The sequence below is a fragment of the Lampris incognitus genome, chromosome 14, assembly GCF_029633865.1.
Source record: "Lampris incognitus isolate fLamInc1 chromosome 14, fLamInc1.hap2, whole genome shotgun sequence".
In the NCBI taxonomy this organism is placed as follows: domain Eukaryota; kingdom Metazoa; phylum Chordata; class Actinopteri; order Lampriformes; family Lampridae; genus Lampris; species Lampris incognitus.
Window position 1 is genome coordinate 47,651,297 of NC_079224.1, and position 27,904 is coordinate 47,679,200.

The window sequence follows — 27,904 nt, forward strand, 5'->3', positions numbered from 1 at the left end:
ATCTGATAACTTTCTATACATGTGATAACTTTCTATACATCTCATAATTTTCTACATCCGATAGCTTTCTACATCTGATAATTTTCTACATCTGATAGTATTATACATCGTAACTTTCTACATCTGATAACTTTCTATACATCTGATAATTTTCTACATCCGATAGCTTTCTACATCTGATAACTTTCTATACATCTGATAACTTTTTATACATCTGATAACTTTGTATACATCTGATAATTTTCTACATCCGATAGCTTTCTACATCTGATAACTTTCCATACATCTGATAATTTTCTACATCTGATAGTATTATACATCATAACTTTCTACATCTGATAACTTTCTATATATCTGATAGCTTCCTATATCTGATAACTTTACACATCTGATAACTTTCAACATCTGATAATGTTCTACATCTGATAGTTTTCTACATCTGCTAACTTTCTATACATCTGATAATTTTCTACATCCGATAGCTTTATACATCTGAAAACTTTCCATACATCTGAAAATTTTCTACATCTGATAACTTTCTATATATCTGATAGCTTTCTACATCTGATAACTTTCTATATGTGACAGAACCAACACAGCACACCAGACATGTTTGGTGTGTTGTGTTACCACAGAGCACAGCAATCAAGTCTGATTTTTCTGCGTGTGCGCACACACACACCAAAGACACTCAGTACGTACTCGTATTGTGAAGTGAGAGAGATAATAATGATGTAGCATTACTATCATACCTGGTGGTATTGTTGAACTCGTGCCTTTGGCGATATTTAAAATGCTATATTCAAAGCAATGAAGCAACACTGAGCTGAACTGAGCGAGAAGAGATGAGAGACAGACTGAATGAATGAACAGTGGACTCAGACGGGAAACAAGAGATGCTTTCATCACTTTCCTGTTCAGGGTAAACGAGAACAGACTGTGGAACAGTGACGTGTCTCGGAACAGCAAAGAAAAGACCATCATGGATCTGACGTGTCCTTCATCATGTGATTACTCCTCTTCACATGATGAAGATCAGGGCAGTGGGTCAACCGAGAGCACGGCGAGCCCAGACACCGGTGACCACGGAGACACGTGAGGTTGTTGTGACATCGAGCCGCTTCAGATGCCGACAGTGACCATGTTGGACTGCAGGACACTGAAGTCTCTGGTCCACAAAACCACCAACACCTTTTTACTGTGAAGAAACTATCATAGAAGCCTTGCATGTGGACAAGAAATTAGTTTTTGTTTTGGCTTTTTCTCCACAATTGTACTTGGCCTAGTATCCCACTCTTCTGAGCCATCCCGGGCACTGCTCCACCCCCTCTGCCGATCCGGGGAGAGCTGCAGACTACCGCATGCCTCCTCCGATACATGTGGAGTCACCAGCCGCTTCTTTTTACCTGAGAGTGAGGAGTTTCACCAGGGGGACGTAGCGCGTGGGAGGATCACGCTATTCCCCCCCTCCCCCTCCCTCCCGACCGACCAGAGGAGGTGTTAGTGCAGCGACCAGGATACATACCCATATCTGGCTTCCCACCTGCAGACACGGCCAGTTGTGTCTGTAGGGACACCCGACCAAGCCGGAGGCAACACGGGGATTCAAACCGGTGATCCCTGTGTTGGCAGGTAACGGAAAAAACCGCCACGCCACCCGGACGCCCAACAAGAAAGGACTTTTATCTTGAAAAGATTTGTTGTATTGTGGGAACATGCAGAACAGGAGAAAATACTCCGTCATTCAACACACGTCAACACACTGGCTCCTGTAATAAGTTTTATTATTGAAATGTTATAAATTGATTTACAGGCAGATGGCAACAAGCAGGGCTCTTTCAGGTCCTCACAGGAAGTGGAAACATCAACTTGCCTTGATGATGTGAAGAGTAAAAACAAGACACTTCTGACAGACAGCGCAGCACACATGATTATCTAACATAACATGGGTTATAATACAAATAACTGATACATCATAACTTAAAACACTGTTTTATACATGGTGTGTATGTGTGTGTGTATGTGCTGAACCACCGTCAGTGGACTTGTAGTCTGGTTTGAAGGCGGACAGTAAAATAGATCAGAGATGGTCAGCTGGGGAGTTCTTGCTTTCCAACATCACCTGGAACATTAACCTACATGAAGAGCAGCTCCACCTGAAGAGCAGCTTTATATGAAGAGCCGCTCCATTTGAAGAGCTCCACATGAAGAGCAGCTCCACGTGAGGAGCTCCACGTGAAGAGCTCCACACGAAGGACACTGTGCAGGATGACAGATGAGACCCTGCCCGACCACAGCGAGCGGCACATTAAAGAGCTTTTCAGCTGCTTTCTCCCCAAACAACAAACCTGTGGGAGCTGCAGCCTGACAGACGTGACCAGCCTGTGCAGGACTGGATGACCGTTTCCTGTTCTGTCCTCTTTGTACAGGAAGTGATGCTGCTTGTCTCGGACCTGAGCAAAGCCCCTGCTTCTATACGGAGTCTGGCAGAGTGAGGGCGATGAGACGGACGACACGTGCGCGGTAAACGTGGTGCGCACGTCAGGACGACGTGACGCGGTTTTAAGGCACAAAAACACTAATTAAAAACGGTTAACTAGCAACTTGAGAGCGAGCGTATAAATTCAGTAATATGAATCATTAGGTGCATAGAGGGGGTGTGTACACACACACATATAGATATATGTGTGTGTGTGTGTGTGGATGGGGGGGTTCTCAGGATGCCATGCTTTACAGCAAGTCCTGGTCAGTAAAGAGGTCAAAGGTCAAAAATCAAAACAAAAGAAAAACGAGAGAAAAAGGACAACACTGTGGATGAGCGGGTAAGCAGCCAGTGAATCAACAGGAGTGAGACGGCGGCACAGCGACGAGGCGGCAACACTGAGCCATGTACACGAGCAAGCGCCAAATACTATTACCACAGACGTTAAAGATACTCATATATTTCTATTATCTGGAGGTTTCACTCGATTGTTTTATGATTGAACCTTTGTGGCTGTTTGGGGACAGGGGCGCTTTTTCTTTTTTGTGGGGGGTAAAATCAGCCAGTCCTGAATCATTTAAGCATAATATATTTACACAAAGAACAAATTCCTCACTCTATGTCATAATAAAAAACATTCACACAAAAATAGAACATTTGAAAATAATTATTAGCACCAGTGTATCAGATAAAATAGTCTCCCTACGCTAAATGTACAAAGTTGCATAGTGTTGATTCAGCCGGTTAACGGGCAGTAGAAACTGTGAGAAGCAGCTTCAGAAAAATAACACAAAAACAAAAAAACAACCACAGATCTTTGTAGGGTTTTAAAAGACGTACGTGACACCAGACCTGACTGGGCTGATGCTCCGAGACACCAGCAGGCGCCGCGAAGAAAAGAAAGAAGCTGTCATATTACAATACTGCTGGAGAGAGGGAGGACTTCTCCTCCACTGTCTGTGGTGTTGGGTGGAGAGAGGGGGGGACATAGAGAGGGAGGGAGAGAGAGACGGAGAGAATGGGAACAGTAAACGTAGAACGAGGATTCCTTCACTGCGTGGTTTGTGAAAACGGGTGGTTAGAAACACTGAAGGCAGGAGAACAGAAAACACGAATAAAGAGATGACAGACACCACCGAGCTTAGACGTGTCCAAAGGCATGATGGGTAGATAATGGGTTAGATATCATATCACATAGAAACATTCAAGAACGAGCAGACCTTCCATAGAGTTTTGAGGAAGTTTCGGTGTGGTTTTGGGGTTGAAGAAGGGGGGGGGTGCAGTCGTGTTGGGTTCTGGTTCTGGTTCTGCTGAGCCTGGAGGTTGTGTACCTCTCTGGGCCACGCTGTGGCCCGAGATTGCCGGTAGTGCGGTTTGACGACACCCGTCAGTCTGGTCCACCTCACCGTCGTACCGCACGTCGACAGACCGACGGGGCTTCCCTGACCCGAACAACCAGGAAGCTGGTCTGAACTCTGCTTCTCTCTTGTAAAGAAAACAAAACAAAAACCGCAAACAACAAAAAAAACAAAACAAAACAAAAATAGCAAAGATGTTTTTCGAAATGTGTTTTGGTAATAAGGAGGTGTGTTGCAGAGGAGTGTTCATGATGGAGGAGTAGTTCGGAGGAGGGGTCGGGGGTTAAGGCCGCTCTAGTGACGGCGTGTTGAAGCAGCCGTCGGGTAACGTTTTCTTGATGTCGTTGAGGTTGGCGATGTCGGCACGGATCTCACGGATCTGTCGGTCGTAGTCGTTGATCATGTCCTCCTGGCTGCGTGCCACGTCATTCAGCTCCGTCAGCTTCCTGTCCAGGTTACTGTCGGCCATCTTGTCCTTGGCCTGTTTCAGCGACTCGCCAATGTGGTTCAGCTTGCTCAGGTCCACCTTGTCAATGTTTCCTGGATCAGTGAGAAAGAAGTTCTGGTTAAGCTTTGTGATGCATGTTGGCTTGGCGAGAAATATCACAACTGGACCACCTTGCTGTATAACATTATACTGTCAGCTAGACTGCATCACTGCCCAGGTGGTCTTACCCAGCTGCTCCAGCAGGGCTGTGATGGTACTCAGGACCGTCTTTACAGCGCTTTTGGCCTTGCGAGCGTTGTCCTCTGCTTCCTTAGCATTATCTGATGCCTGCCAGGGGAACAAACGGCATTAGTCAACCTAAACGAGTGTTTTGCCAAACCGTTTTCAGGCTTAAAAGTTCCCTCTCAGGTCTTCTGCCCCTCTGTTGATCATTTTCCCGGAAAGGTCCTTCCAGAAAGAGACCATTAATAGGAACAACTCTGCAAGCATGGATTTAGTGGTCATCAACCCTGCTCCTGGAGGGCTACCGTCCTGCTGGTTTTCACTCCAACCCCGATTTAACACATTTGATTCGGTTAATCAAGGTCTTGGTAAGTAGGTAATCAGTAGAATCAGGTGGGTTGAAGTGAAAACCGACAGGATGGTAGCTCTCCAGGAGCAGGGTTGGTGTATCAGAAAGGACATGTTAACAAGTAAATCTTCAGGATCATGTCTTAATCTTATTTTGTACGGCACGTTGAGACTCTCTTCCGAACAGAACAGATAATTATATTAATTACTATTTCTCCTTAGTGTGTGTGTGAACAGCTTCACAGGCTGAATACAAAAAAATGTCCAGCTTACAGAAACCTCCTCATTGAGTCATAAGACCACAGAAAAAAAACATTTCTTACTTCTGAGCTATTTAAGGGTCCCTCCATTGAATGAGGTGGTGTGGTTTTATTTAGATACGAGCTCTTCCCCATCCCGCTCAAACACAAACCCAAACACACTGCCAAGTCCGACAGGGGAATACGACTGTTTCTGCTGTTTAACCCTGATGGTCATGTCCCAGTTTAGTCTTTTGGGAGGATAAAAAACACGTCTTTATTTTGTAAATAACAGGGTGGATGGGTACCATAGCAGCCATCATCATGTCCTGGTCAGCCTCTGCCTTCTTGCGGGCCAGTTCCCGCTCGGCGGCACTGAGCTGGTCCATCATGTCATTGACTTCGTCATCCAGCTGGTTGGTATCCTGGAAGGCCTTCTCAGCATCCTCCTTGGTCTTAGCTGAGCCCTGGAGACACAGTCAGGTTACCATGGAGACAGTGAAACTGGGTTATCGTGGAGTTGGAGAACAGAGGTTACCATGGAGACAGGTGGAAGTAGAACAGATGAGGAATTTTGAATTTATCAGCCAGTGAGGCTGGTGGATATTTATGTCCTCCGCATACGTCATGAAGACAACTTGGTGGAATATCACAACCAACACGAGAAACAATGTTGTGTCTACTAAAGTGTATAAACTTAATGCTCTGCTGTTCCTCCCAACACCAGAGAGGGCGATGGCCATGCTCTTTACCATTGGGTGGATCTTAAATCTCATAAATTACATTTCATTGAGATTTTGGCAATCTGTGTGATGCACTATATGCATAAACATAGTATGTATTTGATTCCTAGAGTGTATATGCAAGTGTTTTATGAATAAAAACACAGACCGGATGACGGCAGTGTACTGACAGGTTAATGTGTGTGTGAACTGCTCTGTCTGGGTTGGTAGTTCCATACCTTCTGCACAGCGCTGGCGATCCTCTCTGCCTCTTCAGCCTTGGCCTTGGCCTGTCGGGCATCTGCCGCCGCGTTACCCAGAGCCGCCTCTGCCTGCCGTGTCTTCTCGTTGGCGGCCATGATGGTGGCATTGATAACGGGGATCTTCTTCATGGCGTCCTCTGCCGCTGTCTTGTTATCATTCACTCGCTTATCGAAGTCTGACGAGGAGCACGGAGACAGAATGAGAAAGGAGATGAAACACCTGCAGACGTCTTCACAGAACATGAGCTTGAAATTCACTCAAAGTTTTAGAAAGAAACAACACAGACAGACAGATGGACAGACCTCTGAGGCTGGTCAGGATATCCTGGGCCTCCTGGTAGGTGGAACGGCCCTTCTTGGTTGCTTCCTCTGCCAGGGCCTTGGCAGCATCGGCCCGCGCCAGCAGCTGGTCTGCAGTCTTATACGTGCGCGCACACACACACACACACACACACACCATCAGAACCGAACCCTAAGAAAACCTTCATCACCTATCCCCACTGAATAATAATAATAATGCATTATATTTCTATAGTGCGTTTCTAGACACCCAGCGCGCTTACTGTGTCCTGGTTTGTCTTCATTAGACAGTCACAAGAAGGTAAAATCAAATATCACTCCTGGTTTGTCGGTGTAGAGACAGACTGACACATGATTGTTTGAGCCGACACGTCACATCATTTAGCAGTACTGGATGATAATTTAGAACATGAGGTTTATTCTGTCGTGTGATTTGGCCGGACTTGAATTCTGGTTAGAATAATAAAGGCCTCTTCTTTGAAACCATCTTCCAGTTCTTATTCAGTAACAACCAGCATGCAGGTGTGGGTAATGTCTGAAAAATCAGTCTTCAAACAAACCAGACTGGCTGAAAACCCAGTCAGCTATGTGTGGAGGAACTACAACTGGTCCTGCCACTTTGGACTGGGGCTGGTTCTTCTTTACCAAACCACAGAGAAGGGAACAGCAGTCAGGTCTGACTGAAGACTGACTGAAGATGTGGTGGGTGACTAATCAGTCCATGGACCAAACACTGGTTCAGAGACTCCATTTAGTTCTGAGTCCAGGAAAAGAACAATTGTGGTTATCAGTCACATGGTGTGTGAGGTCATTTCTGACTTCACCCTGTTGAATCTCGCCAGAAAAACAGTAGAATATATTATCGCTTTCTATTTTAAACAGACGGTTTTATGCTGGAGGACAATAAGAGGCTGTTGCCAGCTGTTACTTCAACCCTTTAACAACAGAACCTTTAACACTAGAATGCTTTAACATTAGAACCCTTTAAAACTAGAACCTTTAACACTAGAACCCTTTAACACTAGAACCATTTAAAATTAAAACGTTTTAACAGTAGAACCCTTTAACAGTAGAACTTTTAACGCTAGAACGCGTTAAGACTAGAACTTTTAACACTAGAACCCTTTAAAACTAAAACGTTTTAACACTAGAACTTTTAACACTAGAACCCTTTAAAACTAGAACGTTTAACACTAGAACCCCTTAACATTAGAACCCTTTAATATTAGAACTTCTAACACTAGAACTCTAAAACTAGAACATTTTAACACTAGAACCTAACACTGGAACCCTTTAACAGTAGAAATTTTACCACTAGAACACTAACTTTGTTTTTATTTTAATTTTTTTCTTTTTTAATTTTATTTTTATTTAAATTTCTTTCTAGTTTTTCCCCCTATCCCACCCGATTAACCCAATGGCATATGGCCAGAACTCTTGTGGAAATAACTCCCCTGGCTCACGTTTCCACAGGAAGGAGATAGTCGTAACACCAGCTTCCTTCAAACTCGTGTCGGCTGCTCTCGCTAGTTTACACGCTGAAGCCTCCTCGCATGGATTGCATCACCTTCAAGCCGCGAAGGAGGCGTAGGGAGAATGCTTTCGGTTGCTTGGCTGCAGGCGCCCGGATGGGCCAGAGGGGTCGCTGGAGAACGACGAGTCCCCGAACACTACACCGATCTACACCCACTATCCCTCGGGTAAGGGTGGCCTAATGAAGGCCTTACCCCGTGGACGCTCTGGCCGTGACCGGTTACGGCGAGTCTGGGATACGAACCTCCCAGCCACGTGACGAGCGGACTGCAAGAACAGCAGTTTATTCCGCTCGGCCATCACAGCGGCAACACTAGAACTTTTAAAACTAGAACGCTTTAACACTAGAACCCTTTAACACTAGAATGACCGGGATTTCACTCCTACCTAAAACGACCATGAGCGGTCACAATGACGGCCGGTTTTTAAATTCTATATTCTGTCATAAATACCCAACTGCGATATTAACACATTGCATATGCTAGTATGTCTGTTGTGAAAAGGACAGCAAAATTAACATTTTAACAACTTTAATACTATTTTTAAACAATTGAAACTTCAGAGAGACATGGTCGAACTTGAATAGCAAAATTGAAAAAGTGAATATATTATCTGAAAAACAAAACGGAAACACATATTGCCAATCTAACAAACGTAACAAGGCCTATAAAACGTTAAAAAGTGAAATGTAAAAAAAGAACTGAAAATAAATATTGAAACAGTCCAAACAACAACCAGAACTTAAAAACCACTAGAACGACCATGGGCAGTCATTTTGACCGCAATGGTTTTTAAACTCTCTATTGTGTCAGGATAAATACCCAATTGAGATATTAATGCATTACATATGTTAATGTGTCTGTTAGGAAACTACTCACACCAAAATTAACATTTTAACAACTTTAATATGATTTTTTAAACATTTTAAAATGGCCGCTGTCCAACGCCTGTAAATACTGCAAGGCCTCGGTGGTAGTCATGGTGCGTCTCTAACGCCATCTGTACCCACACATGTTGGCAATAATCAAGTTTAGACTATTTGTCTGCACTAGAGGTGTGTTTCTAGGACAGAGCAACGAACTTCACAAAGGAAATGACGCGGCCAACACACGTCATAAATACTGACATGACGCACACCATCACGCGCAAATTACAAGACGGTCATGTTGACTGCTCGTGGTCTTTTTAGTGGATCTTATCATAACTTTTTTTGTGCAATTGATCTAAAACACGTTTTAATGCAAATATATGCCATTTTAGGAGCATTCGGGGAGCGGCAGGTCTGTATCTTCTTTTTTCACAAAGTTATTAAACTTTGAAAACCCAAAAAGGTCATAATAACCGTCTTGGTCATTCTAGTGCTAAAACACACTTTTAACCCCACTGCTTTACATATGATGACCAGTATAACTGTCGTCTGCTGCGGGTGTCCTCTGAGAGCCGCCCAGTACAGTGCAGTGTGGTGTTACTGGCAGTCTGGTACCTGCTGCTCGGTCTTGCCCTTGTCTAGGAGTTTGCGGACCTCCTGCTCTTTGGCCTTAAGGTCATCCCGCAGGTCATTGTATTCCTTCTCCGTTTTGTCGATCAGTTTATCCAAGTCTGATGCCTCCTTCTTGATCTTACCGGCGTCCTCCTGGAAGAACAGCACACACAACAAGGTCACAGTAGAAATTAGTCTCATCTAAAATGTGGTCACTGAGTCTGAAGGAAAAAGTGGAGTGCAACATGTATTACTGAGAGACGCCCACAGAACAGTGTCAGCTGACCACCGTGGACAACAAATAGGAAATCAATGTAAATCGCTATAATAACGAGCCTTTTCCCTTCATTAATGATCTCTTCTTTGTTGGTTTTATCTTAAGGACTCGTCAGTATCCTAAAAGTGACTAAGCAAATTCAATGTACCACAGGTATTACTTTCTTGAATATCACTTTAATCATTAATATAATCACAATTATCTGTGTACATATTGTTAATATGACTTAATGAATTAATATTAATATGAATATGAATTAAGTTGAATATATTATAATGACTGCTGGGATAGGTTCCAGCATCCCCGTGACCCTGAGAGCAGGATAAGCGGTTTGGACAATGGATGGATGGACTTTCTTTTTTGGGGGCTATCTCCCCAATTGTACTTGGCCAAGTACCCCACTCTGCTGAGCTGTCCCGGTCGCTGCTCCACCCCCTCTCTCTGCCGATCTGGGGAGGGCTGCAGACTACCACATGCCTCCTCCGATACATGTGGAGTTGCCAGCCGCTTTTCACCTGACAGTGAGGCGTTTCACCAGGAGGACGTAGCGTGTGGAAGGATTACGCCGTTCCCCCCAGTTCCCCCTTCCCCAAACAGGTGCCCTGACTGACCAGAGGAGGCGGTAGTGCAGCGACCAGGACACATACCCACATCTGGCTTCCCACCCGCAGACACGGTCAATTGTGTCTGTAGGGACGCCTAACCAAGCCGGAGGTAACACGGGGATTCGATCCAGCGATACCCGTGTTGGTAAGGACACCTGGATGGACATTATTGATATTTTTCGGATGTTCACCTCCAGGGCCTTGGTGTCAAATGGTGGGAGGCTGGTAAGGTTGGCAAAGATCTTCAGGGCTTTGTCTCCAGCCTCCTCGGCCTCGCTGTGCACCTTGTTGGCCTGTTTCTCCAGCGTCTTTGCCAGCTCCTTGGCGTCATTGTACCTGGAGAGAGGAAACAGAAACCAAGTTTCATCCTGATTCTGAAACAGACCATCATCTCCTGGGATGTTTCAAGAATATGTATCATTAAAATCAGGGCTCTCCTCTGAAGGCTCAAGATAGGAAATAACTACAACAGCGAATAGATCCTGAAAATTTTTCCTGGTAACTTTAAAAATTTGTGTTAATTATTTGTCACGGTGAGCACTGAATCAAATCATTTGAAAAGTAATTCAGATTCCAATTCACAAGTAAAGAAGCTCCCCATTTTCATCTATGAATATGATTTTCAGAAACACCTCCAGACCATGGTCAGCTGTCACTGTGGCTAATAGAAGACACCAATGAGTAAAGTCTCTCTTCTCTTCTCAAACACCAGTATTTATTCGTGTTTGATTTGTGCCTGTTGGTCATGTTAACAATTTTTATTTAGGAATCCTAAAATGAAATAACAGATAGGACAAAGAGGAACTTATTCATTTTCTCTCATCTCTCTTTCATCTTGAAAGTGAATTTTTCAGGTGAAATCCTAATGGAATCAAAGGCAACAGCTGTTCATGGTAATCGCAGCTATCGGTTCTGGTCACCTCAGTGAATATAGATTTTAAAAATGAGCCCAATCCTACGACTGGACACAGCTTTGTAAACCCGTTTAGGTGGCTGAGAGTGAATTTGCGACATACTTCCTGTTGAGCTCATCGATCTCCTGGCTGGTCTTGCTCTCCCCGTCCAGAGTCTTCATCAGCAGGTTGAAGGCCTTGGTGGATGTGTCATTGGCATCCCTGGCGATCTTCTCAATTTGGTCAGCGTCCATCTTGTGCCTGCAGGGGAAACCGAGTGGAGGAAGTGATGTCACAACGATGTCATGATGCATCTGGAGCTCCGCATGGACAAAAACTTTTAGGTTTAACAACATTTACAAGACTTGGGATCTCAAGTTGGAAATGGGCTTCTGGTATTTTCTGGGTTGCATGGAGAATTTTTTAGGAACACATTGGTCTTGTTACAGAAAGATTACTCAATTGATTTTATTTTCCTTCCTTAAAAAGAAAGCTTTAAATTTAATTTTTTACTTAATTGTGCTCTGACTGACAGAAACCTTTAGCCTCTGGTACTAGTTTTGAAACTTGTCTGAGAAGGAACAGTAATTGTTTAAATAGAACATAGTTTTGTCCCGCCTCTACTGAGCTCATTTCCTGTGTGTGATGTCACCAGTGGTAGGCGGGGTCTTACTTGTCAGCCAGGTTACGAGCCTCCTCTGCCAGGAGAGTCATGTTGTTTGGCTCTCCAGAGCCGCTGGGAGTTTTGATGTCCTGCAGGCACACAGAGGATTGTCTCAAGAACAGACTCGATGACGCATTGGGACTCTTGAATTCAAGTTCACAGATCATCGTAAAATTCATGAATTGATGTCAGGATCAACATTAGGCCAAAATCTCTTTCTATATCCCAAAAAGCAGTAGAGAGAAAAAGCTAGTTGTTTTTTAAACTGCTAATGCTTGATTATAAATGATTCCTAATTAACTGCCATGGATGATATTTTAGAACACAACCTTGACCTAAACCCAGAAAGTGGTAAGACTGACACCATCAAGTTATACTTATGCAACTTATGCAAGTTGTGAATAAGTAATGACAAACTGAGCTGTCACGTTACTGAGAAAACTAATTCCAAAAAGTTTAACAGAAAGAAAAAATTAAACAGTGGGTCACTGGGTTTCCTCTCGCTATTCAAAGACATGGAAATAGCATATCAGCGCCACCAACAGGAACAAGACCACAACCCAAAAAACACTTACTGCTGATCCCCCCATTGAAATCAATGCATGTGAAATATCTGTGAAAGCACTGAGCTAATGAACAAACGTGGGTCATCACAAACTAGATCATGTTATCCTGTGTGGACGAAGCCTTAGACAATCAAACCCAAATGCCTAAATCGGAAATTCCGCCGGACTTTATTTGGTTCGTAGGTTCAGGTAAATACCCATCTGGATGAATAAGATAACACTGACAGCGACACGCACCACTTTACTGATGGCCTCCTTGGCCTTGTCCAGCTCCTGGCGAGCGCGGTCAATCAGACTCTCAGCGTCACGGACACGGGTTCGGGCCCGGTCTGCCTGGGCACCAGTGTCGTCCACGGTGCTGCGGATGTTTAGAAGGCGATTCCACTGGGTAGTCAGGGTGTTGTTGATGTTGGCCAGGCGGTCTAACAGACCTCTGTCTACGTCTGTGTGTGTGTGTGTGTGGGGGGGGGGGGTATGAGAATAGAGTTATAACAGAAACGATAACATTTACACAGCCTGGATTGTCTGGATTTTGCAGATAATCCAAGATAAACACAACCAATTGGAATAGTAGTTCAGATTATTTTTTCCATAATAATGTAGAGCTGTCATTCTGTTTCATTTGAATTTCTTCTGGTATACTGTACCTTAGTTGTTTTTAACAAGCTTTGACCTACAAGAGCTTTTGCCCTAAACCAGCTTTGATTTTAAATACACCAGACTATTTACTTTTTTATTTCCCCCCTTTTTCTTCCCAATTGTACTTGGTCAATCACTCCACTCTTCCGAGCCGTCACGGTCGCTGCTCCACCCCCTCTGCTGATCCGGGGAGGGCTGCAGACTACCACATGCCTCCTCCATACATGTGGAGTCGCCAGCCGCTTCTTTTCACCTGACAGTGAGGAGTTTCACCAGGGGGACGTAGCGCGTGGGAGGAACACGCTATTCCCCCCAGTTCCCCCTCCCCCCTGAACAGGCACCCCGACCGAACAGAGGAGGCGCTAGTGCAGCGACCAGGACATATAGCCACATCTGGCTTCCCACCCGCCGACATGGCAAATTGTGTCTGTAGGGACGCCCGACAAGGTGAAGGTAACACGGGGATTCGAACCGGAGATCCCCGTGTTGGTAGGCAACAGAATAGACCACCACGCCACCTGGAGGCCCCCGGCTACTTTACATTTCTGCCTTTATGGAATACTCCCTACATCTGTAGGTAGGTAGGGACAAAGGTATTTAGGTGGGTCAGTAAAAAAGCTTGGTAGGTAGGTTTGTGTCCTGGTACCTTTGCTGGTCTGCGCTTCCTCCAGCAGGTCCATGATGGCTTTCTCAGCTTCCTTCAGGCGGTCCTCAAAGGCCTTGTCGCTGACTGTCTCCTGGCTTGATCCCAGATTATCAATCAGTGTCTGCAGGTCATGAAGCTTCTGCCTCTGCTGGTTCACCTTTATACACACACACACACACACACACAGTTGTTATATACACATACATATGAGGGAGCGTAGGTGTGGGTTTTAAGCATACATGACAGACAAACAGGCTTAACATCCAATATCAGATCCTCGCTGCAGATGTTAAGTGGCTTGTTGTGTGAGGCAAGCGCTCACCTTGTCTCTAACCAGGCTGTAACAGGAAGGACACTGCTGACAGCCAGGTGTGGAGCGGTTGTAGAAGTAGTTCTCCTCACACATGTCACACCGAGCCCCGACAAAACCCGGCCGGCACTCACAGCGGCCATCCTCTTTACACTGAGCTGTCTGCGAACCCTCCGGGTCACAGTCACAGGCTGGATGGACAGAGACAGCAGGAAGTCATGACAGTCATGACAAGAAGTCATAACACAGAGTTCATGCACTTTTTCACCAGTGGTTTTCAATGACTTTTTTATGAATCACAAAGAACTGCTGCAATGGTTCCACTTGCCGTCATCTTCAGTCTTTAACAGAGCCGATGTTGCTTTCATCACATTTGTGTGATGTTCCTGCAACTTTTACCAAATTATGACTTTCTATAGCTTTTTGAGGGCCAGGAAATTGTATCTCCAAATTTACTGACTTTTCCAGGTTTTTTTATGACCATATGAACCCTGATAACAGACTTGCTGTCCTTGAGCAAGACACTGAACCCCTAACTACTCCTGATGAGCAGGCATGGCAGCCTCCACCATCAGTGTGTGAATTTGTGTATGAATGTGTGTGTGTGTGTGTGTGTGTGTGTGTGTGTGTGTGTGTGTGTGTGTGTGTGTGTGTGTGTGAGAATAATAGTAATAATAATAATCATCCATCCATCCATTATCCAAACCGCTTATCCTGCTCTCAGGATGCTGGAACCTATCCCAGCCTGCCGCCCAATGACTGCTGGGATAGGCTCCAGCATCCCGCGACCCTGAATAATAATAATATTAATAATACATTTTATTAGTGGGTGCCTTTCAGAGCACTCAAGGACACCTTACAGAACACAGTTAAAAAACAAGCAGCAATGTATCAGAGCATAAAGTCAAAACAAAGCAGGGTAGACAATAAAAAGTTAACACAACAGATGAGTATAAAATCCTCATCTGCACAAAACTCAATGAAGCGTGGATCAGACTGAATATGATAAGGTGCGTTTTGCAGTTTGAAAAGGTGCGTTTTGAGATGGGATGTGAAGGTTGAAAGAGAGTCAGTGTTGTGAATGTCTTGTGGGAGAGAGTCCCATAGGCGGGGGGCAGAATGACTGAAGGCTCTAGACCGATGGTGTAGTGAGTTGGAGAGCAGAAGAGGATCTGAGAGTGTGGGAGGGCGTGTGGATATGAAGGAGTTCGGAAAGCTATGAAGGAGCTAGGTTATTAAGGGCCTTAAAGGTGAGGAGCAGGATCTTGAAGTCAATACGGTATTTAACAGGGAGCCAATGGAATTACTGAGGAACAGGAGTGATATGATCTATGGAAGGAGTTCTGGTAATGATACGGGCAGCTGAATTCTGGACCAAGTGAAGTTTATGAAGACACTTGAGGGGAAGACCAAAGAGGATAGAATTACAGTAGTCAATACAGGATGTAACCAGGGTGTGAATGAGTATAGCGGTGCTTTTAGGTGTAAGTGACGGGCGAAGATGATTAATACTGTGTAGGTGGAAGTATGCAGACCAAGCAACATTGTTGATGTGAGCTTCAAAAGATATTGTGCTGTCCAAGATGACACCCAGACTCTTAACCTGAGGTGATTGAGGAACTATAGAATTGTCAATAGTCAGAGAAAACCTATCGGGTTTGGCCAAAGTAGATTTAGTACCTAGTAGGAGGACCTCGGTTTTATCACTGTTAAGCTTGAGAAAGTGGTATGAAAACCAGAATTTAATTTCTAGTAAGCAGTCAGAAAGGGAAGTGGGCAGAAGAGTGGCAGTAGGCTTGGTGGATAGATAAAGCTGGGTGTCATTCATGTAGCAGTGAAATTAAATGCCAAATTTCCTCAAAATGTGGCCAAGCGGTAATAGGTAAAGAATAAATAGGAGGGATCCCAATACAGAGCCCTGGGGAAGACCGGTAGTAACAGGAACGGACTGTGAGCCCAAATTTTTAAGTTGGACAAACTGAGTGCGGCCAGAGAGATATGATCTAAACCAGTCATAGGGGGTGCCAGTTATTCCAATGGAAGCTAATCTCTCTAGGAGGATGTTATGTAAGATAGTATCAAAGGCTGCATTCAGATCAAGAAGGACAAGTATGGTTAAGAGCCCAGAGTCAGCTGCCATCAACAGATCATTACTGATTTTCACCAAGGTTGTCTTCGTACTGTGCAGGGAGCGAAAACCAGACTGGAACTGTTCGAACAGATTGCTGTGACTCAAGTGAGCGTGTACCTGAGATGTGACTGTTCTTTCAAGTGTTTTAGAAAGAAATGGTCAATTTGAGATTAGAGAATGTGTGTATGAATGTTTGTGTGTGTGAATGGGTGAGTGTGAGGCATACACTGTAAAGCCCTTTGAGTGGTGGGTAGACTAGAAAAGTGCTGTATAAATGCAGTCCATTCACCATTTACTTGTCAGGAAGTCACAGCAGACATGACAGGATGTGTAAAAGGAGACAACAGAAGATGAGTAAACGTGTTAATAAGCGCTCTAACGGAGATTTGTCACATTCTCTATTTCTAAAGCCTATCTTTTTTCCTTCTGTGTGCTTTTTTTGGTCTTGCTCTTCAGAACACCGTTTTATAGAGCAGTGGTTCTCAACCTTTTCAAGTCGCAACCCCTCGGTACATTTAAGTCACAACACCCCGATACAAACACACTGATCACTCCAACTGTCTGCCGAGACCGTTCAGGGGTTACTGTAATACAACACGTGAACGCTACAAACTCACAAAGGAAGACACTGCTTTGCCCACACACACACACACACACACACAACAACTAGTTCAAATTTGGCTTTAATTAGTGTTTTTATATTTACTGATATAAAGGCACCTCATGTGCACAAACACTTTGACTCTGGCGTTTCTGGCCATTCTAGCACCCTAGGCAAGATCTCCAACCCCCCCCCTCCCCCAAAAGTGCCATCTTCATGGGAAATAACACTTTTTAATTTTACCATTATAAAAACGAAAAAAATTAAAAGTGCAACAGCAGGTGTGCAAAAAGGAGACTCAACATATTGTGTGTAGTTATAAAATAAATAAATATGAAATTAAAAACAAATATTTACTAATGTGCAATCAAATATTTAGCAAAAGGTGCAGCTCTCTCATCTCATTCACAGCAAATCTACTACTACTTCCGGCTGCCCCCGTTAGGGGGCGCCACAGCGGATCATCCGTCTCCATCTCTTCCTGACCTCTGCATCTTCCTCTGTCACACCAGCCACCTGCATGTCCTCTCTCATCACTACATCCATAAACCTCCTCTGTGGCCTTCCTCTTCTCCTCTTCCCTGGCAGCTCCATATTCAGCATCCTTCTCCCAATATACCCAGCATCTCTCCTCCACACATGTCCAAACCATCTCAATCTTGTCTCTCTTGCTTTGTCTCCAAACCGTCCATGCCCTAATCCTGTCCTTCTTCATCATTCCTAATCATCCCGTCATTCCTAATCCTGTCCTTCTTCGTCATTCCTAATCATTCCTAATCATCCCGTCATTCCTAATCCTGTCCTTCTTCGTCACTCCCTGTGAAAATCTTAGCATCTAAGTAAGTCTTAATGTGTGTGGTGTTCATTTTATTTTCATCCATCCATCCATCCATCCATTATCCAAACCGCTTATCCTGCTCTCAGGGTTGCGAGGATGCTGGAGCCCATCCAGCAGTCACTGGGCGGCAGGTGGGGAGACACCCTGGACAGGCCGCCAGACCATCACCAGGCATGTTATTTTTATAATCATTAAAAATACATATAGATTGAATTGCCCCAAAAATATACATATTGTTAAGGGGCGGATGAGGGGTGGGTGCCCAATCAGTGCCCCCCTTGCAGTTGTTGCCCTAGGCAACTGCCTCGGGTGCCTATGCCTAGAAACACCCCTGCTTTGACTCTCACAAACACACTCAATTAAATCTATTTTAAGGTAAATTACATCACTGGTACAGGTGATGTAGCGTACAAACCATTCCTCAGTCTAAATTATGTTATTTTGTTATTTTCTCCACAACCATCTAGCGACCCCGGGAAATTATCTTGCGACCCCCAGGTTGAGAACCAGTGTTATACAGTACAGTATCAGTTACCAGAATAAACACAGATATTCTGAGTCAGGTCAGTGTTAAATGGATCCTGGGAGGGTGTGGTGTGTTTGCATGGAGACTGTTCCACACGGCCTTACGTTTGCAGCCTGAAGATCCAAAGCCAAAGAAGTTGACCTCACAGCGTTCACAATGCTGACCAGTAACACCGGGCTGGCACTCACACTGCCCGCTGGTGATGTCACACTGGCCGTTGGTGGAGCCAATAGGATTGCAGTCACACCTGTCCAGACACAGAGAAAGATAATCCCTTTAATCACGATCTAATCTAATCTATTATAATCTAATATATTATAATCAAATCCAATATAATCTATTATAATCTAATCTAATATATTATAATCTATTATAATCTAATCTGCTCCAGTAAAGTAGACACAATGGCAGGCAGACATCAACTAACGCAGTATCACAGTAGATACTGATACACATGGTACACAGACAACAGTACCTCTAACAGTACTAACATAAGGCCACAGTACATACTGATACACATTGTACACAGACGACAGTACCTCTAACAGTACTAACATAGTATCACAGTACATACTGATACACATGGTAGACAGAAAAGTTGTTTCATATTCTGCTCTTACGGTTTATTGTGTTGTCACAAATCACACTACTTACAGTATTTTTCATCATTTGGAGTCTGTCCATGTTTTGTGCGGATTACATTAAAAACTACTCTTACTGGCGTTTTACTTGAAGCTTTTATTGCTCTTACAGTGAGGTAACTTGTGTCGATGTCGTCACCTCTCCTCCGCTCCACTGAGCCCCGCCCACGGTGAAACCGGGCAGAGGAGACGAGACACTAATGCGACCATGAACGACAGCGATATGAAGTAGAGTCTGGGTTCACGTGCTCGTTTCATTTCAGCTCAGTGTGAGTTTCCACAGCGCTTTGCAGTCATTTATGGTCATGCTACTGTCCTCTGCTGTCTGTGGTTCAGCCCCCCCCCCCCCCACACACACACACACATGGACCAGAAACTGTTTATTCATCGAATTAACAGAAGATGTGCTCTGTCATGATATGTTATGTTATTGTGATATGTTATCATGATATGTATGGTTATGGTGATATGTATGGTGATATGTACGGTTATGGTGATATGTTATCGTGACATATATGTTATCATGATATCACAATATGTACGGTTATGGTGATATGTATGGTTATGGTGGTATGTATGGTTTGGTGATATGTATGGTTATGGTGATATGTACGCTTATGGTGATATGTATGGCTTGGTGATATGTATGGTTATGGTGATATGTATGGTTTGGTGATATGTGTGGTTATTGTGATATGTATGGTTATGGTGATATGTATGGTTTGGTGATATGTGTGGTTATTGTGATATGTATGGCTTGGTGATATGTATGGTTATGGTGATATGTATGGCTTGGTGATATGTATGGTTATGGTGATACGTACGGTTGTGGTGATATGTATGGCTTGGTGATATGTATGGTTATGTGATATGAGGTTTTGGTCATATCGCACAGCCCTAGTGACAGGTCATGTTCTCACAGTGATGGTGAACAGAATTTGATCTCTGATGGCCTGTAGGATCCTCATCACATACTTCTGAACTAAGCCCTGAACTCTAGTGTGGTACAGGTCAGCTTTACATCAAGCCCTTCCTGGTAACCCGGGAGCATTCGTCTCTCTTCAGTCAATCAGAACGCTACATTTAGAGAAACCAAATACAGACCAGGGCTTCTCATTTGGATTCTACATTCTGTCATCTCTGTCGTATTAAACACATCCTCCACTTTCCACATCATCACTTTTTCATTTGTGAATTGGACTTTAAGGTTTTGTAGAATGTTCAGCAGGATGTCTGATGAATAGCTGTCAGCTTCATCATATCACTTCATAACTGAACATTTTCCTACAGCTAATATCACAACGTGACTGTCAACGAGACCATACCAGTATATGACTGAACGTTATTCTACAACTAATATGGAGTACACTATGTGGACTCACGTCTCTGGATGATAAAGGATCAGGTCATCTTTCTGACTGTGAGCTTATAAACATGTTTGGGCCAGACAGGCTTACCGTTCACAACCCTGCCTGCTCTGGATGTTGTAGAAGCCCGGCTCACAGGCGCTACAGTCCCGGTTGGTGACGTAGGGCAAACACTGGCACTGCCCGGTGACCTGGGCACAGCTAGTCTGCTGGTCCACAGTGCCCAGGGGAGAGCAGGAGCATGCTGAGGACAAACACAGTCGATGAGTTCACAAAGAGGACCTTGCTGTGACCTCCTCCATGACATCACTTGATGCTTCATGTGATGCCTTGATGCCAATTGAAAAAAACTCTTTTTTTTCTCTCTCTCTTTTTTTTTTCTTCTCCCCAATTACATCCGGCCAATTACCCCCCTCTTCCAAGCCGTCCCCTGCTCCACCCCCTCTGCCGATCTGGGGAGGGCTGCAGACTACCACATGCCTCCTCCGACACATGTAGAATCACCAGCCGCTTCTTTTCACCTGACAGTGAGGAGTTTCACCAGGGGGACGTAGCGCGTGGGAGGATCCCGCTATTCCCCCCAGTTCCCCTTCCCCCCCGAACAGGAGCCCAGACCGACCAGAGGAGGCGCTAGTGCGGCGACCAGGACACACACCCACATCCGACTTCCCACCTACAGACACGGCCAGTTGTGTCTGTAGGGACACCCAACCAAGCTGGAGGTAACATGGGGATTCAAACTGGTGATCCCCGTGTTGGTAGGCAACGGAATAGACCGCTACGCTACCCGGACGCCCTGTATTGTAGTATTAACACAAGATACCTTTGCATTTGTCGGCTGGGTTGGTTGTGAGGGCGTTGCCATAGAAACCCGCCTTGCATCGGTCGCAGAAGAAGCCAGCAGTGTTGTAGATGCATTTCAGACACTCTCCAGTCTCGCGGTCGCAGTTACCCACAGCATTGGGGTCAATGTTGTCACTGCACTTGCAGGCATGGCAGGAGCGAACCGGACCATTCTGACCCAGTGGGTCGCCAAAGAACCCATCGTCACACAGCTCACAGCGTTTACCTGCAGAGAAGGCACAGCCAATCAGTACATGAGGCTGGATGTCCTTCTGAAACATGAGAAAGGACATCCTCCCAGCTCATTTCGCCAGCCTACCTGTGGTTCCAACAGGGCAGTTGGTGCAGACCACCTCCTTGGTCTTGGGGACCACAGCACAGGTGGCGACACCTGGGCAGGGGCAGGGCTTACAGTCTTGAGTGGTGCCCTGGGTGGAGTCACCGTAGTAACCGTCCTTACACCTCTCACAGCTCAAGCCGGCAGTGTTGTGCTGGCACTCACAGGCACCTGGACAACAGAACAGAATCACAGCCAACAGGTTTCAGAACCAGAACAACACTGACTGCCGGTTCTGATGTTATAAAAGCTCGCTGTCACTATAATTTAATTTGATGGTTTTACTTTTTTTTGAGGCATAAACCAGTTGGAACATTTTATTATTTGTATTTTTAATTCTCATTTCATCTGTGTGAGAATACATAAAATCACAACCTATAGGCTTAACTGCATAACCCTCTACATCATGAAGATCCCGGGGCGTCCGGGTAGCATAGCGGTCTATTCCATTGCCTACCAACATGGGGATCGCCTGTTCGAATCCCTGTGTTACCTCTGGCTTGGTCGGGCGTCTCTACAGACACAATAGACTGTCTCTGTGGGTGGGAAGCTGGATGTGGGCATGTGTCCTGGTCGCTGCACTAGCATCCCATCTGGTCGGTCGGGGTGCCTGTTCAGGGGGGAGGGGGAACTGGGGGGAATAGGGTGATCCCCCCCACGTGCTACGTCCCCCTGGTGAAACTCCTCACTGTCAGGTGAAAAGAAGCAGCTGGTGACTCCACATGTATTGGAGGAGGCATGTGGTAGCCTGCAGCCCTCCCCGGATCAGCAGAGGGGGTAGAGCAGTAACCGGGACAGCTCAGAAAATAGGGTAATTGGCCAAGTACAATTGGGGAGGGGGGGGGGACAAAAAAAGAAAGAAAATCCTAGATCCCAAATCCATAACTCTCACCATACTGGAGTAGAATTTTAGAGACAGACATCAAAAACATCTCTTTCTCTTGCTCAGGTGAGATTTTAGCTGCCGCGTCTCTTGGCCACTAGAGGGCAGCGTCTGACAGGACAGACTGAGCCAGGGTCTCACTAATGGATGAAATTAAAACCTCAGTGGTTACAAAGGCCTTTCTTTCCCTTCATATATCATAAGTTCCTTAACATATTAAAGCTCCACGTGTCTACAGAACAGGGACAAGGTGTGAAAGACTACCTGATGAGGTATTTAAACTGTGGATCGTGTTCTCTTGTTGCGTACAAATGGATGTTTTTCCCTGTTTTTATGATGTACTGTTCATCGAATACTGCCTCAGAGTTTTTAATAAGAAATATGTAATGAAGTATTCAGGTGCTGTAAAGGATCCCTGGACCAAACATCATCTGTAATGAAGGAAGTTTCCTTTATTCACACTGATGAATCCTATTATATCGATTTAAAAGCATTGAAAAGAAAGGGGGTGAGAATTGGCTGCATCCATAAAGGCAAAACATAAATATTCAAAAACTGATTTTCTGTCATCTCAGAGAGTCCTCAGCATAAATATTCATCTAATGCCCCTTTTCCATTACATGGTACCGGCTCAGCTTGGCTCGGCTCGGCTCCACTCGCTGAGTGTCGTTTTCCATCACCGTAGCAGTACCCCCTCAGTGTAGCTGGTCTGCAGTGATTTTGGTACCCGCTCCAGTTTTTTTTTTTAGCCTCGACAAAGGTGGTACCAGAAAAGTGGTAACAGTTACCAAAATGCCGGAACTTTCCAGTAATGGAAAACAAAAAAGTCGAGTCGAGTTGAGCCGGTACCATGTAGTGGAACAGTCAAGTCGAGTTGAGCCGGTACCATGTAGCGGAAAAGTCAAGTCGAGTGTAGCCGGTACCATGTAGCTGAAAAGTCCAGTCGAGTTGAACTGGTACCATGTAGTGGAAAAGTCAAGTCGAGTGTAGCCGGTACCATGTAGTGGAAAAGTCAAGTCGAGCTTAGCCGGTACCATGTAGTGGAAAAGTCCAGTCGAGTTGAACTGGTACCATGTAGTGGAAAAGTCAAGTCGAGCTTAGCCGGTACCATGTAGTGGAAAAGTCAAGTCGAGCTGAGCCGGTACCATGTAGTGGAAAAGGGGCATAAGACGACATGTCTGCCCGCAGATTTACGATACGATACAACTTCATTTCTACCTGAGAACACACCAGCCTGTCTTTCTGCCTGACTGATGTGACCGTCTTTCTGCTTTCTGCTTGACTGATATGACTGTCTTTCTGGTTTCCTGTCTGACTGATGTGACTGTCTTTCTGCCTGACTGATGTGACTGTCTTTCTGCTTTCTGACTGACTGATGTGACTGTCTCTCTGCTTTCTGTCTGACTGATGTGACTGTCTTTCTGACTGACTGATGTGACTGTCTTTCTGCCTGACTGATGTGACTGTCTCTCTGCTTTCTGCCTGACTGATGTGGCTGTCTTTCTGCTTTCTGCCTGACTGATGTGACCGTCTTTCTGCTTTCTGCTTGACTGATGTGACTGTCTTACTGCTTTCTGACTGACTGATGTGACTGTCTCTCTGCTTTCTGTCTGACTGATGTGACTGTCTTTCTGCTTTCTGACTGACTGATGTGACTGTCTCTCTGCTTTCTGACTGACTGATGTGACTGTCTCTCTGCTTTCTGTCTGACTGATGTGACTGTCTCTCTGCTTTCTGACTGACTGATGTGACTGTCTCTCTGCTTTCTGTCTGACTGATGTGACTGTCTCTCTGCTTTCTGACTGACTGATGTGACTGTCTTTCTGCCTGACTGATGTGACTGTCTCTCTGCTTTCTGCCTGACTGATGTGACTGTCTCTCTGCTTTCTGTCTGACTGATGTGACTGTCTTTCTGCCTGACTGATGTGACTGTCTCTCTGCTTTCTGTCTGACTCATGTGACTGTCTTTCTGCTTTCTGTCTGACTGATGTGACTGTCTTTCTGCCTGACTGATGTGACTGTCTCTCTGCTTTCTGTCTGACTGATGTGACTGTCTTTCTGCTTTCTGTCTGACTGATGTGACTGTCTTTCTGCTTTCTGCCTGACTGATCTGACTGTCTTTCTGCTTTCTGCTTGACTGATGTGACTGTCTTTCTGCCTTCCTGTTTGACTGATGTGACTCTTTCTGCTTGACTGATGTGACTGTCTTTCTGCTTTCCTGTCTGAATGATGTGACTCTTTCTGCTTGACTGATGTGACTGTCTCTCTGCTTTCTGCCTGACTGATGTGACTGTCTTTCTGCTTTCTGCCTGACTGATTTGACTCTTTCTGCTTTCTGACTGACTCATGTGACTGTCTCTCTGCTTTCTGCCTGACTGATGTGACTGTCTCTCTGCTTTCTGTCTGACTGATGTGACTATCTTTCTGCTTTCTGCCTGACTGATGTGACTGTCTCTGCTTTCTGCCTGATTGATGTGACTGTCTCTCTGCATTCTGTCTGACTGATGTGACTGTCTTTCTGCTTTCTGACTGACTCATGTGACTGTCTTTCTGCTTTCTGACTGACTGATGTGACTGTCTCTCTGCTTTCTGCCCGACTGAAGTGACTGTCTTTCTGCTTTCTGTCTGACTGATGTGACTGTCTCTCTGCTTCCTGCCTGACTGTTGCTCCACTAACCGGAGGTGGGGTTGCAGGAGTCGCTGTGTCCGTTACAGTGGCAGGGTTCACAGGAGCTGAAGGGGCCGAGCTCCTGGCGTGCACGGCGGTATCCCAGGGCGCACTGCTCACAGTGCTGTCCCACGTAACCCTGCGGGCAGTTGCAATGCTCCACCCAGCGGGCTGGAACGCCAGAGCCTCGCCGCGCGGTCACCAGGGAGACATCGTCAAGGTAACCGGCACCTAGCAACAGTAGAAGGAAGAGTAAAAATTAAAACGGTATTTGTGATACAAAATAATGACTTGGAATAATTAAAGTAGTTAAATGGTATCAAATAATATTGGAGATACTGACACTGCAAAAGTACTGGAAACTACAACAGTATCAAAATAAATACACAAATATAATCAGTACATTTAACAGTACTAACATAGTACCACAGTACATACTGATACACATGGTACACAGACAACAGTACCTCTAACAGTACTAACATAGTACCACAGTACATACTGATACACATGGTACACACACAACAGTACCTCTAACAGTACTAACATAGTACCACAGTACATACTGATACACATGGTACACACACAACAGTACCTCTAACAGTACTAACATAGTACCACAGTACATACTGATACACATGGTACACAGACAACAGTACCTCTAAAAGTACTAACATAGTTCCACAGCACATACCGATACACATAGTACACACACAACGGTACCTCTAACAGTACTAACCTAGTACCACAGTACATACTGGTACACATAGTACGCAGACAACAGTACCTCTAACAGTACTAACATAGTACCACAGTACATTGCTGGTACACAGACAACAGTATCCCTAACAGTACTAACATAGTACCACAGTACATACTGATACACATGGTACACACACAACAGTACCTCTACTAACATAGTACCACAGTACATACTGGTACACAGACAACAGTACCCCTAACAGTACTAACATAGTACCACAGTACATGCACACATGGTACACAGACATGAACACAGTTTTCAGTGAAGGGGACCATGCAGAATAAAAATATCAGTACACGAACATTTGGTGTATCTGACATCAGTATTTCTAAAACAGACCTCTTCATTAATCCTTAAAACGGTTTGTAAGTACAGGTCTTATAATTATAACTAACCACAGGCTTGTATTTTTACTTTCAAGTTGTTCTCTAAAGGAGGAAATTACCTTCATCCACCATCCACTATCTCTATTCTACCTCAACTGTCTTTATTCTACCTCTAATGTCCTTATTCTACCTCTACTGTCTGTATTCTACCTCTACTGTCCCTATTCTACATCTACTGTCTTTATTCTACCTCTACTGTCTCTATTCTACTGCTACTGTCTTTATTCTACCTCTACTGTCTCTATTCTACCTCTACTGTCTTTATTCTACCTCTAATGTCCTTATTCTACCTCTACTGTCCCTATTCTACCTCTACTGTCTATTCTACATCTACTGTCTTTATTCTACCTCTACTGTCTGTATTCTACCTCTACTGTCCCTATTCTACCTCTACTGTCTATTCTACATCTACTGTCTTTATTCTACTTCTACTGTCTCTATTCTACCGCTACTGTCTTTATTCTACCTCTACTGTCTCTATTCTACCTCTACTGTCTGTATTCTACCTCTAATGTCCTTATTCTACCTCTACTGTCTATTCTACATCTACTGTCTTTATTCTACCTCTACTGTCTCTATTCTACCTCTACTGTCTCTATTCTACCTCTACTGTCTCTATTCTACCTCTGCTATCTTTATTCTACCTCTACTGTCTCTATTCTACCTCTACTGTCTCTCTTCTACCTCCACAGTCTTTATTCTACCGCTACTGTCTCTCTTCTACCTCCACTGTCTTTATTCTACCTCTACTGTCTCTCTTCTACCTCCACTGTCTTTATTCTACCTCTACTGTCTCTCTTCTACCTCCACTGCCCCTATGCTACCTCTAATGTCTCTATTCTACCCCCACTGTCTACCTCTACTGTCTTTATTCTACCTCCACTGTCTCTATTCTACCTCCACCATCTCTATTCTACTTCTACTGTCTCTATTCTACCTCTACTGTTTCTATTCTACCTCTACTGTCTCTATCCTACATCTACTGTCTCTGTTTACAGCCAACTATATGCTGAGAATAGAACAGCACCTCGGCATAACACAGGTTAGCTGGTTAACAGGCCAGTAGAGTAGAGACATCAGTAGAGACATCAGATTAATCAGCGTTAGGTGCTGCTAGGTTTGTCTTGATGGTTCATAAAACTCTTTGTGTGTGTGTGTGTACTGCAGGGTTGTGTTAACTGGCTCTAGTATCATAGCCGTGCTACAGTTCAACATCCTCTGTGTGAGGTGAAAGGTCAGGGGTCAGATGAGGGGTCAGATGAGGGCAGCTGATCAGAGACAGACAGGAAGCTGGCAGAGGAAGATAACCCGGCGTCGTCAGCCAGGACAGAGTTCTGTCAAGTCAGACAGTGAAAGGTACAACAACTCTATGTGTGTGTGTCTGATAGTGTGTGCACTGCATGTTGTGTGTGTACTGTGTGTTTTGTCTCGTGTGTGACGTGGCGTACTTCTCTCGCTGTAGGTGCCACGGATCTTGATGGCGGTCAGATTGTGGAGGAGTTTTTGGAACTCGGAGTGGCTGAGGCGGGGTCTCCACGGGTAGTCTGTACTGTCATGCAGCCTGCACACACACAACACACAACACACCAGCGATCACAACTAACCTCCATCACTTTGCTGTGCAGCACTGAAGTCTGCACACAGCAACTCACACTGACACGTTTCAGCAAAGACAACACAAGTCACATGACTGCCCGGTTCATCCTTATATGTTTCTATCAATATACTACACGTATTTTTAACCAGAGGTTTTTATGAATACATTAGAAGTATTTCTAACCAGTGGTTTCTATTAGAAGTATTTTTAACCAGAGCTTTTTATGAATACATTAGAAGTATTTCTAACCAGTGGTTTCTCATGATATTTTGTGTATTACACTGTGTAAAGAGAGCTGCTATCCCATAATCCCTTGTTCACGTGACAC

At 44.7% G+C, this 27,904-nt stretch overlaps 1 protein-coding gene across 1 annotated transcript in view; it reads right to left on the reverse strand.

Moving 5' to 3' along the window:
* Positions 1 to 1,767: 1,767 nt before the first annotated feature.
* lamc1 (laminin, gamma 1) overlaps positions 1,768 to 27,904 on the reverse strand; it is a 107,095-nt gene continuing 80,958 nt past the window's right edge. The window contains exons 8-25 of the mRNA XM_056293945.1: positions 27,428 to 27,540; positions 24,840 to 25,061; positions 21,262 to 21,450; positions 20,923 to 21,168; positions 20,190 to 20,343; positions 18,196 to 18,338; positions 14,008 to 14,186; positions 13,686 to 13,842; positions 12,638 to 12,843; positions 11,844 to 11,923; positions 11,294 to 11,431; positions 10,469 to 10,613; positions 9,399 to 9,548; positions 6,386 to 6,500; positions 6,059 to 6,258; positions 5,406 to 5,564; positions 4,516 to 4,615; positions 1,768 to 4,380 (exon numbers count right to left, since the gene is read on the reverse strand). Coding sequence (XP_056149920.1) covers positions 4,124 to 4,380; positions 4,516 to 4,615; positions 5,406 to 5,564; positions 6,059 to 6,258; positions 6,386 to 6,500; positions 9,399 to 9,548; positions 10,469 to 10,613; positions 11,294 to 11,431; positions 11,844 to 11,923; positions 12,638 to 12,843; positions 13,686 to 13,842; positions 14,008 to 14,186; positions 18,196 to 18,338; positions 20,190 to 20,343; positions 20,923 to 21,168; positions 21,262 to 21,450; positions 24,840 to 25,061; positions 27,428 to 27,540 — 2,953 coding nt within the window. The 3' untranslated portion in view covers positions 1,768 to 4,123. The remainder of the gene's footprint in view (positions 4,381 to 4,515; positions 4,616 to 5,405; positions 5,565 to 6,058; positions 6,259 to 6,385; positions 6,501 to 9,398; positions 9,549 to 10,468; positions 10,614 to 11,293; positions 11,432 to 11,843; positions 11,924 to 12,637; positions 12,844 to 13,685; positions 13,843 to 14,007; positions 14,187 to 18,195; positions 18,339 to 20,189; positions 20,344 to 20,922; positions 21,169 to 21,261; positions 21,451 to 24,839; positions 25,062 to 27,427; positions 27,541 to 27,904) is intronic.